Consider the following 18,900-nt stretch of genomic DNA (forward strand, 5'->3'; position numbering starts at 1 on the left):
GCAGTCGTGTGAAACAAGCCAAATTAATGTTAATGGATCTCAAGTCAGTCAGCTAGGAGTTTTAAAAGCAAACAGAGTCACAGCTGCAGTGTAGCATGTAAAGTGGAGGGATTAAAGAAGACAGAGGCGATTTTATTACCACTACATATTTTATTATTTAAATGTCTTCTAAAACTGCTCCTTTGTATTATAGCGTATGAATCACTTCCTTAAAAACATCAGAGAGGTTTACTCTGCTGCCTTTGCTGCTTTCGCTGCAGGTAGCGAGCACGAGCTTCGCTCACTGTGGTTTCGTCGTTTCGCTTCTCCAGCTTCTTCATTGCATCCTCATCAGAAACCTCTGGAAGATTAAAAAAAACAAACAGAAAAGCACCGCACAGGTTAACCCTTTTAAATTCACCCTCTTTGAGCTATTTTTGATGGTATCTCTCAGTAATGTGAGTACAGACCAAGAACCACAATATTATATAACAATAAATAAATACATACATCATAAATACATATTCTGACAAGTCAGTTTTATCCTCTTCCATTTAATATAGTACCAAATCACACCAACAGTTGCCTCAAAGTGCTTTATAGTGTAAGGTAAGGACCCTACACAAATACAGAGAAAATCCCACGACCCCTTATAAGCAAGCACTTGGTCATAGTGGAAAGAAAAAACTCCCTTTTAAGAGGAATAAATCTCTTGCAGAACCAGAATGATTACATTTAGAGTGGTGTATAACACATGGTGAAAAGAGGTGAGAGAAGTCAAATCCAAACTGGGAGTTGGTTTCACAGAAGAGGGGCCTGAAAGCTGAAGGCTCTGCCTCAGATTCTACTTTTAACAACCTGATTGTCTTTTGGCGGCTTCCCTGGACTCCCATTTTGTCATTTCCTCGGCTGTAACTTCTTCTCTCGCCACACTGCTCAGTTCATAGGCGTCCACTTCATGGAGTTTGGGTAATAAATCTTTCACCCACTCATATCGAATAGGACAAACAGTCCGGATGTACACCCGTGATGTCGCCAGCACATCATGGAAGATGACCCAGTTCAGCTCTCCCTCCTGGTCAAATAGCTTGAAGCCACAAGAAAAACTCAGTAAGTTTATGTTGCAGTTTGAATACAGAGAATTATTTAAAGCAAAAACATTTTTAAAAATCATTTACAGATGAGGATGGATGAATGTGAACCATTGATCCATGGCCATCCATTGTACAAAACACCTTTCCAATAGACCTATGTGGGATGGGATAAAGCAATACATCAACAACCACCGTGAATTTATAATCTTTTATATATAATGAATCCCCAAATGAGGCCGTATAGCATCATTTCAGATACCTTCTTGCAACGTTAGTGAAGTATCCTGTGCAGAGGCATCGCCTAAAGAGTTCACTCTTGTTGCCATCAAATGTTTCTACAGGGAAATCTTTTTTCTAGAAAGCAAGCAGGCAGATCCACAAACAATGAGAAGCAATATGAACAAATTAGCAGAGCGTCGCAGTGATGTCAAAAAGCTTTACCTGCTGGAGTCGGTGGAGGATGTCTCGTAGCTGAGTCTCCACACTAAAGGCTGACTTCAGCGCCCTCCAGTGGATCCAGTTCTCTTTACACCACGCTGAAGGTCGATCACTATAGAGCAAATAAGAGGCTCACACAGCGGCTCACAGATGAAGTCATGCAATGTGAAGTTCTAGAGGAAGAAGTGGAAAATAGAAATGCATCTTGTAGTACTAATCGATTATTTTCTTCACCTGGATTTGCAGGACTGAAAGACACTGAGAAGTGTGGCAAAGTCGTTCATACTGCCAGTCTTTGCAGCCAGCGCTCGGTGCTTCTTATCTGCCTCTTTCTGCTTATCAGGGTGGCCTGAGGGGAACAAGAGATCAGCCAACACTTTGTGAGCCGAAAGCTTTATTTCATTCCATGTCACCTGCCTTCCCCATTTGGTAGAATGTGAAATACATACACAAATAAACCAGCATATCAGTAAATAAATGGACTGTATTGTATGTATAGCTTATTGTCCCTGTTAGAAGACATTTCCTTTAAATTATCAACATTAAAATTTACTGCGGACCTGGCCTGATGAAGATGTTCTCCACCGACAGCATGGCCGCCACAGCAAGCAACAGGTCTTGGCAGCCGAGGGAGGCAGCCTTGAGCAGGGCCCTGGTGAGGCCTGGGTGTAGGGGGAACTCCACCATCAGCTCCCCAAGCTTTGTCACATTTCCTCTTCTACAGCCCAAACATCAAAGAGATAAGAGGATAAGAGGTCATGAAATTTACACAAGACATTGTGTAAATTTCATGCCCCTGAAAAAACAACAATACACTGGATTTAAAAAGTCTACACATCCTTGATAAAATGCCATGGTTTTGTGATGTAAAAAAATCACAAGACCAAGATAAATGATTTCAGAATCGTTTCCACGGTTATTGTGATCTAGAATAGTGGTCTCCAAACCCCGGACGTCGGACTGGTACTGGTCCGTGAGTCGTTTGGTACCGGGCCGCGAGAGTTGAGGCTCAGGTGTGAAATGTATGGTTTTCAGGGGTTTTATCGGTTTTCAGCGTTATTTTGTTATCATTTTTATCGTTAACTCTGTTTTCCTGGGTCTTTTCACGTGTGTTATGAATAAATCTTTTTTTTGGTACCGGTACTAGTTTTATTTTGTTGTATTTATCCGCGACACCTTAAAGGCCGGTCCGTGAAAAATATTGTCGGGCATAAACCGGTCCGTGGCGCAAAAAAGGTTGGGGACCGCTGATCTAGAACACATATAATTCAACTGGTAAACAATATAAACTTAGATAAAATCAATTTTAAAGTACAATAATCTAGTTGCATAAATATGAACACTAACACTTTGTTGACATTTTTGATTTTAATACAAAATTGAGTCCTTTTTGGGTAGGAGACAGCACAGCAATTGTTAACTTGGTAACTTGCCCACTCTTCCTTGCAAAAGCGCTCCAAAGCTGTCCGATTGCAAGAGCGTATCCTGTGCACAGCCCTCTTCGGGTCACTTCAAAGATTTTCCATTGAATTTAGGTCTGGGCTCGTGCTGGGCCATTCTAAAACTTCAATCTTCTACTGGTGAAGCCATTACTTTGATGATTTGGGTGTATACTTTGGATTGTTGTGGTGAAAGGGGAAATTCCTCTTCATCTTTCTAGCAGACACCTGAAGACTTTATGACAAAAATGACTGATATTTGGAACTGTTTGTAATTTCCTCCCACTTGACTAAAATTCCAGTCTCAGCTTAAGAAAAACAGCCTCTAAAGCATGTTCTTGCCACCACCATGGTTCACCATGGGTATGGTGCTCGTTTGGTGATGTGCAATACTGTTTTTTCTGCCAAACAAACCTTTTGGAATTATGACCAAAACGTTCAGCCTTGGCCACATCACACTATAACATATTTTCCAACACACTTTTGGAAGACTTCATGTTTGTTCAATGTATGCAAAATTTAGCTGGGATCAGATGTTTTTCTCTATAAGAAAAGGCTTCCATCTTGCCATCCTTAACCACAGGGACTGCTGTCACATGTAGTGCACAACCAGTTCTTGCCAGAAGTTCAGGCAGCTCCTTTAATGCTCCTGTAGTCCTTTTCACAGTAATGTCACTATGGCTCAGGCAGTAGAGTGGGTTATCTACCAATCAGATGGTTGGTGGATTGCTCCGACTCCTCCAGTCCTGATGTCGAAGTATCCTTGGGCAAGATGCCTAACCCTCAGTTGCCCTCAGTGCATCCGTAAAGTGTATGTGAGTGTTATAAAGCACTTAAGTAATACATAAAATCACTGTATGAGTGCGTGTGACTGGATGAATAAAACCTGTGGTAGAAAGCACTTTGAGTGCTCATTGAGTGGATATTTACAGAAGTAACATTTGCACAATATTTTCTCCACTTGTTGATGATAATCTTTGCTGTGTCTTGTGGTGTATTTAATGACCTAAAGTTTTGTCCTTCCAACGATGATGCTTTGTAGGCTCTTTGTGGACCAGCTTGTAAGATGCAACTAAAGTAAATGTAAGAAAAATCCTACAAGAACAGCTGAACTTTAACTGATGGCAGATTGGTGATTGGTGTGTTTTGACCATAGTCATATCACTTATTATAAAAGAGTGTACACACTTACGCATTCATGTTTGTTTTTTAATTGGGTGGCACATCTTATAGTTAACATTAAAGTTTGGAAGTGATTTATCTTGCTGTCATTATTTTACATTGCAAAAAATTTAACTTTTATAGAGGTGTGTAGACTTTTAAATCCACTGTACTCACCTGTCGATGGCATCAAACTGGTAGAGCTGCTTTAGTGCTTCTAGTATGAATCTTTCCTCTGGACAGTCCAGATAAGGAAACCTTAAAAACAAATCAACCTTGTTAATGAATAAATCGGTGACAACAGGAAGGCAAAGTTAGTTAAACTACACTGAATAAGAAACTGAGACAGAATGAGGTAAAAATATACCTGATGACATCATGAATTCCCAGGCACTTCAGCGTGAGTATCACAGCGGTCAGACTCGTCCTCTGGATCTCTGGAATTGTGTATTCAGGCATACACTTCTCCCAGAATTCCTTGGTATAGATTCTGAAACATTTCCCAGCTGAAGTTCTTCCAGCTCGACCCGCTCTCTGCTGCGCCTCACTCCTGATTACAAAAAAGATACATCAAGTCTCTGTTAAAGCTGTACGCAGGTCTAAAATGACTTAATTTTTTCAGAAACTCACTTTGAAATAGGCACAACCTCCAAGATATCCATGCCCACCCTCGAATTGTGGTTGAGCTGCTTCACGAAGCCACTGTCCACAATGTACCTAAATGTGGACAAGAATAGCATGACGATGTGTTTGCCAAAAGGTGTGAGAGAGACTGTTAAACCACTGGACCGACAGTCTTTACTCACTTTATGCCATTGATGGTGAGAGAGGTTGCAGCAATGTTTGTGGCCACGACACACTTTCTTATTCTTGGAGGTGGTGGCTGAAAGATCTGCCGTTGTTGATCTAAGACAGAAAAAAAAAAGAAAGAAAAGAAGATGACATCACAGTAACACCACACAAAGCTGACACTGGCTTCAATCTGACACAACTGTGTGTGTTTACCAGTAGGCATGGATCCATAAAGGGGCAAAATGAGAAGGCCATCCACTGATTGGTCTGTTACATCATAGCGATAGTCTATGCACTCGGCTTTCTCGAACAGCATGTCACAGGCGTGTTCAATCTCAGACTGACCTGTCAAAAAAAAAAAAAAGGAAATAATGTGGCTGACTATCAATATTATTTTTAATGAGTATGTTGCAGTCTTGATATTTGATGAAGACTAATCATTATTTGCCTGTCAAAAACACCAGAATATCCCCAGCCATTTCACTAGTGTGAATGTCCAGAGCCACTTTCACAACCTGTGGAGCAGAAGGTGTAAAATCTGATAAACGCAAGCCAAACACATCAATCTACAACATATCTAAGCTTACCTAATCACTAATAATTATTATTGGCTAAAGCAGTGCCTGATTTCCAGATGACCCTGAGTACCTCTTTTACATAACCAGTGCTTTCCAGATCTTTAGGTCCAACAGCCGACCCAAACGTGCAGGTTACAGGAAACGTCCTCCCAGGAATAGCGAAGACGGGGCAGTTACTAAGAAAAGCTGATAGTTTGTCCGTTTCCAAAGTGGCCGACATCACCACCACCTTCAGAGGGAAGGATCGGCCCTTGGTGGCCTTGGCTGGGTCAGTGAAGACTTTCTTTATTAAACCCAAGAGAATGTCCTTGTAATAAAACACACAGAGAAACAAACTTAAAAGGGGGAGAAAAAAAAACTTTCACCAAAAGGTGGCAGTGTTTGAATGGATAACTTTAGTGCAGTTGTTTACCCCATTCAGTGTTTCAATCTCCTATGTTGTTTTTAAATCATTTTGTATATTTGCTATCTTGAAAGATGAGTTCTAACTAATCTAATGTTTCTATGTTGTTTTAAAGACTACACAGTGCATGCTCCTCTAACTACCAAAACATTTGAGTACGATTGTAGCAGGAGCTACCCATGATGGGTGCATGTAAACCTTGGCCCACCACAGATATGACGTCACAGAATTTGTTTTTTTTAAAGGCTGTAATTCAGTTTTTTGTTCATTTGTTTGTTTGTGTTTGAGGGCTGGAGGTTTTGGTTTAAGGTAGTTGATAAGCTTTGTTATGTGTCAGTGTCCTAACAACATGATGTTAATTACTCTGGGTGAGGAGGGTGACTCACTGTGTTAAGGCTGCGTTCATGGACTTCATCCAAGATTATAACACTGTACTGAGAGAGTGCAGGGTCTGCCAGCACCTCCCTCAGCAAACAGCCGTCTGTCATGTACTTCACCACCGTGTCCTGGCTCAGGCACAAACAAGTGTGTGTCAAAAAAAAAAAAATACTGAAAACACGTATTTTCTGCAGGGGATAAATTATAATTATTATTATTATTATAGGTAGTAGTAGTATTATAATTATTAGATTTTTTTTTACCTGTGACGTGCAGTCATCAAAGCGGACCTGATAGCCAACTTCCTTTCCCAGAGTGCACTGCATCTCCTGGGCTACCCTCTGGGCCACAGTGATGGCAGCGACCCTGCGCGGCTGAGTGATGCCAATTTTGCCATCTTTACAAAAACCTGAAAAAAAACAAACAGACAAAAGTTGGCCATCGTTTTCATTTAATGGTCGCCACACTAACTTCGCACTATTCAGACGGTTCAGTTCAGGTACACTGCATGTATATGGTGACTTTACGTGCAGAATTAGAGTATGTCTGTGTGTTTGACAATAAAAGTCAGCTTACCTGCTTCACGCAGGTACTGTGGGAGTTGTGTGGTTTTCCCGCTGCCAGTCTCACCGGTGACCACCAGGAAGCTGCAGTCTCTGACAGCTTGAATTAGTTTGCTTTTGTGCTGATAGATGGGCAGACGTTTTGACCCGTCTTCTTTTGGGCTCCATTTCGCTGATTTTGACATAACCGACAAAACTGAATGTGTTGAGCCGTGCGAGGATTTAAACACGTGAAACACTGACCTTAACAGTGCCGAGCACACTTAAATTAATCTTTGCGGCCAGAGTCTTTATAAAACTTTACAGAGGATCGGCTTATTTAAAAATTTGGTCCTCTCGTTTCGAAGGCGACACGCTACTTCCTCGGCTTCCGCAAACTAAACTCATTCTCCATTTTTATTGGTCCTTTTTTGGACACATGACCTAGGCACCTTCACAATAAAAGTATATGGATTTTTTTTTTCTATTTTTACTTTTATTGAAATCAAAACTTGCTGAGAGGGAAAGTTGCCAATCCAACCATAAATCTATATAAAACCTTAACCCCACCATGTATTAAAATATTTTCTCTTTACATTGCTCTTTATAAAAGCAGTAACGGGATCTCTTACATACCACATTATTATAACAACCTCTTATTAAATGTAAGCAATATACATTTTTACCGCAGTGCTCTAAGGATCCATTTCTGGATATGATCACGACGTAACTCATTTCTATCTAAGACAATGATGATTTGATGAACTTCAATAAAACCAATCCCATATGTGCAGTGCATTTTACTTCCTTTGGGGAGTAAAATTTATACAGTTAGTATGCACTATGTATCACTTTAAAGAAGTCAAAAACAAACAAACAAAAATCCAGAATTATTCCGTCTCTAATATATCTACAGATCAAGTCGGGACTTCTCTTGGGCTTTTACTCTTCTCGTGACCTGTTGGAGTGGAAAACGGAATTGTTGTTTTGTGTTGTTTGTCACATAGTGATAAATAATTCTGAATATTTAGGATAAAACCTTGGCATTAGTCTGCTACCGTGCTGATTATCTTTAAGGTGGGGATACCATGACTGTGACTTTGACATGAATGTTCCAAAATGGGGTATCAGAATCAGGCACAGCAGCTTCCTTTGACAAAAGCATGACTGCAAGGACCTGATGCAGCTTGCTTTCTCTCCCTATTCATCTCCTGAACCTGAAGGTATTTCAGATGTATTATTGGCTAAACACAGATATGAGTTAGTCTTAAGGAAAAGCGTACCTCCACTGATTATCGCCGCTAGATTTTTTATTTAATATGATAATAGCCTAAAACAGTATCAGGAAGTCATTAATGGTATAAAATCAGTGTGTGATGTTCATCATGTGACAAATGATGACTAACAGCATACTGCAGCAGCAGGATTTTATGTCCGTCTGCGTTCATAAGCAGCTGAACCTTTTGCTTTAAAATGAAGCCTGTAAACTGGCTTTTGTATTATCTGCTAACATTTTACTGAGTATATAATTACATATATGCTCCTCCAATTTCCAAGCTGCAGCTGAGGTCTTTAAAACTAAAAGTGAAAAGATGACACTAGACTACAAATTTGAATAGGTCTTTTTGGGAATGAATAGTGAAGTTAATAAGGTCTGTGTATGTTTTAATTGAATGTAACATATACAGTGTCAACTATGATTGCTGTATTTTTACACACACACACACACACACACACACACACACACACACACACACACACACACACACACACACACACACACACACACACACACACACACACTGTTAATAGGAAAATTGTACTTAGTAGTCAGTATAATCTTTTAATGATATAAGTTTGCATATGGTAGAATGCTGCATGTAATTATTTGTGTGTAGAAGTATATAGTTGGTGGCATATTGAAAGAATGTCTCATCCTAGGAGGTCTGTAACATTCTAGCGTGTTCACCCCCACATCCTAGGAGCATGGCAGAGGTCATACCTTGTCTTATTGTTTTACGGTAGGATTAACGTAGCTATGTCAGTTTTAGTTTAAGTGCTTCTTTACATATAGATGAACTGTTGGATTTTCCAGACCAGCAGGTTAAGGGAAGTCGTTTATGGGGCCACACACACACACACACACACACACACACACACACACACACACACACACACACACACACACACACACACACACACACACACCTCCACATTCCAATTTAAGGAACAAACGCTCACTGAAGTATAAATAAAGACCGGGGCAGTTTCTCAGTGCGAGTCTCTCAGTCTGGAGGCTGCCCTTGCTAGCAAGAAGTTCTGTGTGTTTCTCTTCTCTGAGTCTTTACTGAAGAAGTGTTTTAGAATATATTTCTTAACACACACACACACACACACACACACACACACACACACACACACACACACACACACACACACACACACACACACACACACACTGTGCAAGAAAGTTGGGTCTCAATATAATATTAAAGAGTTAGAGCTATGCATAAACCACAGTTAGGTGTGAAAGCAACTATATCTCATTCCAGAGGTGAAGAGTACTAGATGATACTTGTTACACATGTATAGAAAAAAATGACATTAAATGCTGTTCACCTTTACTTTATAATTATACAGGGAAACAGGAAGACATACAGGGAGTGCAGAATTATTAGGCAAATGAGTATTTTGTCCACATCATCCTCTTCATGCATGTTGTCTTACTCCAAGCTGTATAGGCTCGAAAGCCTACTACCAATTAAGCATATTAGGTGATGTGCATCTCTGTAATGAGAAGGGGTGTGGTCTAATGACATCAACACCCTATATCAGGTGTGCATAATTATTAGGCAACGTCCTTTCCTTTGGCAAAATGGGTCAAAAGAAGGACTTGACAGGCTCAGAAAAGTCAAAAATAGTGAGATATCTTGCAGAGGGATGCAGCAGTCTCAAAATTGCAAAGCTTCTGAAGCGTGATCATCGAACAATCAAGCGTTTCATTCAAAATAGTCAACAGGGTCGCAAGAAGCGTGTGGAAAAACCAAGGCGCCAAATAACTGCCCATGAACTGAGAAAAGTCAAGCGTGCAGCTGCCAAGATGCCACTTGCCACCAGTTTGGCCATATTTCAGAGCTGCAACATCACTGGAGTGCCCAAAAGCACAAGGTGTGCAATACTCAGAGACACGGCCAAAGTAAGAAAGGCTGAAAGACGACCACCACTGAACAAGACACACAAGCTGAAACGTCAAGACTGGGCCAAGAAATATCTCAAGACTGGTTTTTCTAAGGTTTTATGGACTGATGAAATGAGAGTGAGTCTTGATGGGCCAGATGGATGGGCCCGTGGCTGGATTGGTAAAGGGCAGAGAGCTCCAGTCCGACTCAGACGCCAGCAAGGTGGAGGTGGAGTACTGGTTTGGGCTGGTATCATCAAAGATGAGCTTGTGGGGCCTTTTCGGGTTGAGGATGGAGTCAAGCTCAACTCCCAGTCCTACTGCCAGTTTCTGGAAGACACCTTCTTCAAGCAGTGGTACAGGAAGAAGTCTGCATCCTTCAAGAAAAACATGATTTTCATGCAGGACAATGCTCCATCACACGCGTCCAAGTACTCCACAGCATGGCTGGCAAGAAAGGGTATAAAAGAAGAAAAACTAATGACATGGCCACCTTGTTCACCTGATCTGAACCCCATTGAGAACCTGTGGTCCATCATCAAATGTGAGATTTACAAGGAGGGAAAACAGTACACCTCTCTGAACAGTGTCTGGGAGGCTGTGGTTGCTGCTGCACGCAATGTTGATGGTGAACAGATCAAAACACTGACAGAATCCATGGATGGCAGGCTTTTGAGTGTCCTTGCAAAGAAAGGTGGCTATATTGGTCGCTGATTTGTTTTTGTTTTGTTTTTGAATGTCAGAAATGTATATTTGTGAATGTGGAGATGTTATATTGGTTTCACTGGTAAAAATAAATAATTGAAATGGGTATATATTTGTTTTTTGTTAAGTTGCCTAATAATTATGCACAGTAATAGTCACCTGCACACACAGATATCCCCCTAAAATAGCTAAAACTAAAAACAAACTAAAAACTACTTCCAAAAACATTCAGCTTTGATATTAATGAGTTTTTTGGGTTCATTGAGAACATGGATGTTGTTCAATAATAAAATTATTCCTCAAAAATACAACTTGCCTAATAATTCTGCACTCCCTGTATGCCTGTGCAAATTTACGCTGATTTGTTTTCTATTTCTTTTATAAACATAACGACGTTTGCTGATGACACCACCATCATAGGACTGATCGACAACAACGATGATTCAACCTACAGAGCGGAGGTTCAGCATCTGAAGCAATAGTGTGACAACAACAGTCAAGACCAAGGAAATGGTAATCGACTTCAGGAGAACAAGGCGATCTGAGCACTCTAGCCTCTACATTAATGGTGAGGAGGTAGAAAGCTTTAAGTTTCTCGGAGTCCACATCTCGGCCAACCTTACCTGGTCCACAAACATTTCCCACTAGGTAGGGAAAGCACAATAAAGGCTGTACTTTCTGAGGAAGTTTTGTCAGGCCCAATTACCCCAGAGACTGCTAGTAAACCTCTACCGCTCCACCATCGAGAGCCTTCTGACCTACTGCTGCACACTCTGGTTCAACCGCTGCACTGTAGAAGACAAGATGAAACTGCAGCAGGTGGTGAGGGCAGCAGAGCGAGCGATTAGCACTTCACTAACCCCCCTCAGAGACATTTGGCAGACTTCAGTGGAAAGCCAGTATCATCATCAAGGACCCCTTGCACCCTGGACACTCACTTTCCCCCCCCCCCCCCCCCCCTTCTCTCAGGCAAAGGCTTCAGGTCCATCAGGTCAAAGACACCTTTGAGACTTTTTACTCTTCAAAAAACAGCAGTTTGAATCATCCACAGTGCAGGTTATAGGGATCATACAAACTCACTATTTTTGCAGTCTGAAGTATTGAAATTTGCTGATCTAGTGAAATTCCAAACAGCACAAATTCTATTCAAAGCAAAAAAGCAAAAAAAAAAAAGAAAAAAAAAAGGAACTGCCAGGTAATATTCAGAGTATGTTTTTTTTTTTAAAAGAAGTTATAATGTAAGGGGTTTTTGTAATTTCAAAATAGGGAAGGTACGTACTACAAGAAAAAGCTTTTGTGTTTCTGTGCATGGAGTGAAACTGGAACAATTTGAATATGGAATCGAAGCAATGTTGAAACAGTTCAAAGAGAGTTAAAAAGATATGATCTTCTTGAACCTATAAAGAAAGAGAAAATGTTGAAATTAAGTAAATGTCTCTATCTAGAAAATTTCATGATGTGATATTATAGTATATATTATAACAAAAATCTGTTCGGTATTTTTATTACAGATTATATCAGTAAGGAAGCTGACTAAATATTGACTGATAACTTATGGCAAAGAGGTCAGATTATATATGTGTGTACTTCTTCCCACTTCCTTTCGACATGTAACTGAATCAGAAGCAATATTGAAATATATTAATATTATTCTGTATAGTATTTTTTTCTCTCTTGTTTTATTAGCTATGTACCTGTATATTGTTTAAATGATCGAAATAAATGAACAAACAAACGAACAGACTCAACAGAAGCTTCTACTCGCAGGCTGTCAAACATGCACCACCTCCACCCTGATTGGAGGATAACTGCACTGCCAACACTCATGGACATTACACTTTATTTATGAACTATAATCTTTAAACTGTATTTATTATAACCGTACTTATAGTAGCCCCCCCCCCCCCCCCCCCACACCCCACACACACACACACACACTCAATGTGCAATCTCACTGATCATACTGCACCTGCTCCTCACATGGCATTTATGTGTAAGCATGTATGTGGAAATATATGCGTATATATATGTGCGTGTGTATATATATATATACACACACACATATATGATGTATATGTGTGTATGTATGTACGTATGCATGTGTATGTATAACTTGTATATATCTTTCTTTACTTAAATTCTAAATATATGTTAGACATGTTAGACAATGCTATGAAGCTCGTGAAAAATATAACCAAAAATATGCAATCAAAAGAATAATGTGCAATATATAGTTAAAAAGGTAATGTTGTTGTTGTTGTAGTAGTATGTTTTTTCCTTTCATTTTTGAGCAAAACTGATTTTTGTGACATGAATGTTTATTAGCATGTATTCACACTTTTTTCTTTGACAAAAGCACTTACTATTTGGAGACACACAGATGAAACACAGGGCAAAAACGAAACTCCACTCGGCAGCGTGCATCTTCATCAGCTTCTCTAACAATGTAAGCTGCTACCTGCAATGCTTTAGTAAACCCTTTAAGCTTCACAGAAGAAAACCACAAAACCAACAGTTTCATGCATTTAACAGAATGCTTTGCTCTATTAAGCTTCACACAACAGCTGCCAAATGTCTAAGTAAGTTCAGGCAGTACTTTAAAAAAAAAAGTTTTTACAACACGTACAGAGAGAAAATAAAAAATAAAATAGCTTTTGATTGGTTCTATCATTGATGTTTGGACTGTGTTTGCCTGCCAAACCCCCATTTTAATCCTTGAATAAAGAAAAACCTGAAGCCAGTCCAAAGTGACAGACTAGAAAGTAGAGTGGGATCTCAAAATGCTGTGTAACAAAAGAGGTGTGTTGTTGTTGTTGTGTATCCCGTTAACCAGCGAGTACAGGTGATATATGGAAATAATTCTGATGCATGTTTTGTTCAACAGCGTGTCCTCATTCACTTTCCTCCTGAGCTCGAGGGTGTCAAAGCTACACTGTAGGCTATATACAAATATGATTAAAGTTTAATAGATGTTGCAACTTCATTGATCATCATCCTGCAAATTTCTTCTTTGATTTATTTGATAGTACAAAACAGTTCAGTGAACATAATAATGATACAACCAGAACGTAAGGCACAATGATGGTACACAGACTGATTCAATTATTTCTTTTTGATTTTTCTTCATAAACACAGTTCACCAAGAAACTTTCAAGGACAAAACAACCACAAAAAATTAAATTAAGTTGGATTATTTACAAAACTAAAAAGTAACAGAGCAGAATTAACAATGATTTTTTTATTTTTAGATGTGAATAATTTATTTATTTGTAGAATTTATTCATTATTATTTCTTTGCTAGTTCTTTTTAGGCTTTTTTGCTCCTCTTTTACATTTTTTTAAGTTTTTGTTTGTTTCCCCCCCTCTGCTGAAGAACATGAGTGAAATTCCGTGGCACTTTACTGTTTTGTTCCTGTACACAGTCAAAGAACAGAGTTTATTTTACACTTCCCAAACAAAATCATTATCATTATGTTTCTGCCTGAGTCACACAGATTATTTAAAATACACATAAAAATATTGACAGTCACATCATTATATACAGGAAGCTTACAATGTTGCTTTATAATCAACGTTGTAGGTAACTTTGACCCACTTTGCAATTCAACCACCCAGATTCTTTTACCATGAATGAGAATGTCAGACATGTCAGGTTCTCACCTATGCATTTCTTGCAGGTGTAGCCGCCAACACACAGCAGAAGGAGAGCAACCACACAAGTAACAATAGAAATCAGTGGCTGGAAGCCTTTGCTTGAACCTGCATGATGAATTGTGGTTTAATAAAATGTCTTCAACAGGCCCCGGCTGTTGCTTCATGTTGAATAAAGTTAAAAACAAAAACAAAAAACAAACAGACACCAACTTACTTAGGCCTGTTTCTGGCAATTGCACGTGTAGAAAGTGCCGCCCACAGCGGTAACATCCTAGGTCTGATATTTCAAGCTCATCAATTCTGATGGAGTAGTTCCCGTCTGAATGCTGGTTTGGAAAGACTTTGACTCGGCCATTTCTGGGATCCAGGAACTTAACATGCCCTTCAGATGAAAACTGGACCATCTCTGCCTGCCCTGTGGTTGCGTGGCTCCATGTCACCCAATTGGAGCCAGTTGGTTGAAGATGACACAGTAGGAGCACAGACGAGCCAAGTGAAACGCTCAAACTGAGCTTCTCACAGAAGTCTTCTGTATCCCCACAACATTTTTCATCTTAAAGAGAAAAATGAAATACAGTCAAGTTTTGGTCATTTCATATTAAAATGACCAAAAAGCCATGACTAGATCCTCTTTTTCATCCCCACAGCAGGTATTCACAACTCTTATGTTTTCAAATAAATTTTAAAAGAGTACATTTTTAAAATGTAATTTAATTATTATGACTGAAAAGAATTCAACAGGTGAGCTAAAATAAAATGTTTCAATGATAAAGCTGATTTAGGTCATTTATATGACCTGCCTACATAACAACAAAAAAAAGCCCTGTGATACTATATTAAAAAAAATGCATTTTTTGTTCGTTAATTTTTTTTATTGAGGAAAAATGTTGAAATATGTATACAGTTTAAAATATTTTCTAATAATTTCTGCACACCTCAGAGCTCACACGAATAAAGACAGCCGTTGCACCGAATAAAGAATTTTTAATCACTTATTTACACAAATGACTTTAAGTTTAATTTCAGACTAATTGTAAATGCTGGTCTCGCTACATATTTATTCTTCCTATAAAGTTTAGACAATTTTGAAATTATATCAACTGGGAATACAAGATGAAGGTGAAGATCAGATTAAAAACCAGACAAAGCAGATGCGGTTCTCTTTTTTGCTATTGCTTTGAACTACAATTTGAACGGATTTTGTTTGTCTTCAGGAATTTTGACAACATATATTCAAATTCTAAATATATGTTAGACATGTTAGACAATGCTATGAAGCTCGTGAAACATATAACCAAAAATATGCAATCAAAAGAATAATGTACAATATATATTTTTTAAAAAGCTGATGTTTTTGTTGTTGCTGGTGTTGTAGTATTTTTTTTCCTTTTCATTTTTTAGCAAAACTGATTTTTGTGACATGAATTTTTATTAGCATGTATTCACACTTTTTAAAGGCTTGAAAAAAGCACTTACTATTTGGAGACACACAGATGAAACACAGGGCAAAAACGAAACTCCACTCGGCAGCGTGCATCTTCATCAGCTTCTCTAACAATGTAAGCTGCTACCTGCAATGCTTTAGTAAACCCTTTAAGCTTCACAGAAGAAAACCACAAAACCAACAGTTTCATGCATTTAACAGAATGCTTTGCTCTATTAAGCTTCACACAACAGCTGCCAAATGTCTAAGTAAGTTCAGGCAGTACTTTAAAAAAAAAAGTTTTTACAACACGTACAGAGAGAAAATAAAAAATAAAATAGCTTTTGATTGGTTCTATCATTGATGTTTGGACTGTGTTTGCCTGCCAAAACCCCATTTTAATCCTTGAATAAAGAAAAACCTGAAGCCAGTCCAAAGTGACAGACTAGAAAGTAGAGTGGGATCTCAAAATGCTGTGTAACAAAAGAGGTGTGTTGTTGTTGTTGTGTATCCCGTTAACCAGCGAGTACAGGTGATATATGGAAATAATTCTGATGCATGTTTTGTTCAACAGCGTGTCCTCATTCACTTTCCTCCTGAGCTCGAGGGTGTCAAAGCTACACTGTAGGCTATATACAAATATGATTAAAGTTTAATAGATGTTGCAACTTCATTGATCATCATCCTGCAAATTTCTTCTTTGATTTATTTGATAGTACAAAACAGTTCAGTGAACATAATAATGATACAACCAGAACGTAAGGCACAATGATGGTACACAGACTGATTCAATTATTTCTTTTTGATTTTTCTTCATAAACACAGTTCACCAAGAAACTTTCAAGGACAAAACAACCACAAAAAATTAAATTAAGTTGGATTATTTACAAAACTAAAAAGTAACAGAGCAGAATTAACAATGATTTTTTTTATTTTTAGATGTGAATAATTTATTTATTTGTAGAATTTATTCATTATTATTTCTTTGCTAGTTCTTTTTAGGCTTTTTTGCTCCTCTTTTACATTTTTTTAAGTTTTTGTTTGTTTGTTTCCCCTCTGCTGAAGATGAACATGACGAAGAGGAAAATTCTGTGGTCCATTACCTTTTAGTTCCTGTAGTGTACACAAACAAAGAACAGATTTTATTTTACACTTCCCAAGAAAAATCATTATCATTATGTTTCTGCCTGACACACAGATTATTTAAAATACACATAAAAATATTGACAGTCACATCATTATATCCAGGAAGCTTACAATATTGCTTTATAATCAATGTTGTAAGGTAACTTTGACCCACTTAGCAATTCAACCACCCAGATTCTTTTACCATCTCTACTGAATGAGAATGTCAGACATGTCAGGTTCTCACCTATGCATTTCTTGCAGGTGTAGCCGCCAACACACAGCAGAAGGAGAGCAACCACACTAACACAGATGTAAATCATCTGCATGTCCCTCCTTGTACCTGCACGTGATTCCACAACATATTAATAATAGGAAACAGTAGCTTATTCATTTGTCTTTTTGTGTATGTTGAGCCTGAGGTTTGTGACCATAAAAAGGAAGAAACTGCAGGGTGCTGCTGAACTTAACTTAAACAAATAAAAATCCACTTACCTACTTCAACCATCACCACTTGAAAACAGTGGTGATGGATGTTATCCTGTATACAGGAGTAACATCCAAGGTCTGTTAACTCAAGATCATCAATTCTGATGGAGTAGTTTCCCTCCAAGCCCTGAAATGGAAAGGTTTTAACTCTGCCATTTCTGGGGTCCTGGTACTTAACATGTCCTAAAGGTGACAGGTTGACCACCTCCCCTTTGGGAATGTGGCTCCATGTCACCCAGTTGGAACTGGCTGGCCGAGCAGTGCACGGTAGGAACACAGATGAGCCAAGTGAAATGCTCAGTCTGCTCATGCTGCAAAATTCTCCTAAATCTTCACATGATTCTTCATCTGAAAGGGAAAATTAAATATGAGAATAAGTTCAGGTTACCCGTTTCATATTCAAATGAATAAAGAGCAAGCAGAAGAACCTATTTCTCCTCCTTACAGTAGATCTCCAGACTTTATTTCTTCAAGTAAGCATTAAAGGATGTGAATCTATTAAATATAAATCTTATTTCTCTGTATTGCTCAATATTAAAAAATAATCTTGAAAGATAGTACGGATATATAGTTAAAAATGCAGAGAAAATATTTGTATTATTATTAGTTTGGTATGAGCAGTGATAAAAGTTTCTCCTGTATTTTCTTCAAGCTTCGTGACTAATCTGTAAGATTTCGGTTTGATTCTCCAGGATATCATGACTATAGTCACGATTTTGAGTTCGCTTTCTAAATGCTTCTTCATACTTCAGAGTGCAAACTTCCTCCTACAATAAACAAGATCACACAACATTGGACAAAAAAGTTTCTATTTATTTTGTCTGTTCACATTCTATTCACGTTTAGACATGTTTGAAAGCAAAACTGCGGAAGACGCAAGATAAACAGGTTGCAAAAATCCTGGAAATTCATCCGCTTCGAATGTTATCAGTGACAACATCTGAAGCGGGTGGAAAATTCTCACTGAGTTTATGTTATGTGCTTTATTTCAGTGAAAGCTATGGTCTGAGAGTTCTGCTCTGAGTTTTTTTTAATCAAATGGTAGAGAATTTAATGCGTTATGAAATGTCTCATGAATGTTAGTTGATAGTTTAACGATGTAAATACATTAAGAGTAACTTTCATCAACAGATTTCTGAATTTAGTCAATCAAAAGAACTTTAAAAAGCGTGTTTTGATCAAAAACGTTTACTGATTAGACCTTTCTTTTTCTTTTTTTTTCTTTTTTACACTTTTCACAGAAGCACTTACCATTTGAAGACACACAGACGACCCACAGGGCGAAAAGAAAGATCCACCTTCCAGCGTGCATCTTCATCTGCGTCTCGTTATATAAAATCATCCCGCTGGTGATGGTACGTCTTTAGACAACAAAGCTACGAAGTTTGGGTGTCGACCGCCTCCTTACTTCAGATTTCTTCTTAAGGCCCTTTCACGTGGGACGCGGCATGCGCAGCGCTGCGCTCCGAAACCCATTCTTTTTTAATGCTTGCGCCGCGCAATAGCGACCCAAGTGACCAAT

At 38.6% G+C, this 18,900-nt stretch overlaps 1 protein-coding gene across 2 annotated transcripts; it reads right to left on the minus strand.

Moving 5' to 3' along the window:
* Nucleotides 1-130: 130 nt before the first annotated feature.
* On the minus strand, nt 131-7,202 carry dhx40 (DEAH (Asp-Glu-Ala-His) box polypeptide 40). 2 transcript variants are annotated; one of them, XM_080890284.1, is made up of 17 exons: nt 6,839-7,202; nt 6,526-6,671; nt 6,271-6,390; nt 5,552-5,788; nt 5,352-5,418; nt 5,117-5,248; nt 4,918-5,017; nt 4,742-4,828; nt 4,479-4,661; nt 4,289-4,369; nt 2,072-2,229; nt 1,746-1,860; nt 1,515-1,623; nt 1,333-1,427; nt 1,158-1,227; nt 838-1,066; nt 131-340 (listed from the first exon to the last, which is right to left on the minus strand). In XM_080890284.1, the coding sequence occupies exons 1-17, from the start codon at nt 7,008-7,010 to the stop codon at nt 219-221; spliced, it is 2,223 nt and encodes a 740-aa protein (XP_080746410.1). In that variant the 5' UTR covers nt 7,011-7,202; the 3' UTR covers nt 131-218. The 2 variants fall into 2 exon arrangements, with proteins under 2 accessions (XP_080746410.1, XP_080746409.1); XM_080890283.1 differs by having other exon boundaries at nt 6,271-6,450.
* Between the last annotated feature and the right edge of the window lie 11,698 nt (nt 7,203-18,900).

This window comes from Rhamphochromis sp. 'chilingali' (genome assembly GCF_963969265.1).
Source record: "Rhamphochromis sp. 'chilingali' genome assembly, chromosome: 8".
Taxonomy (NCBI): Eukaryota; Metazoa; Chordata; class Actinopteri; order Cichliformes; family Cichlidae; genus Rhamphochromis; species Rhamphochromis sp. 'chilingali'.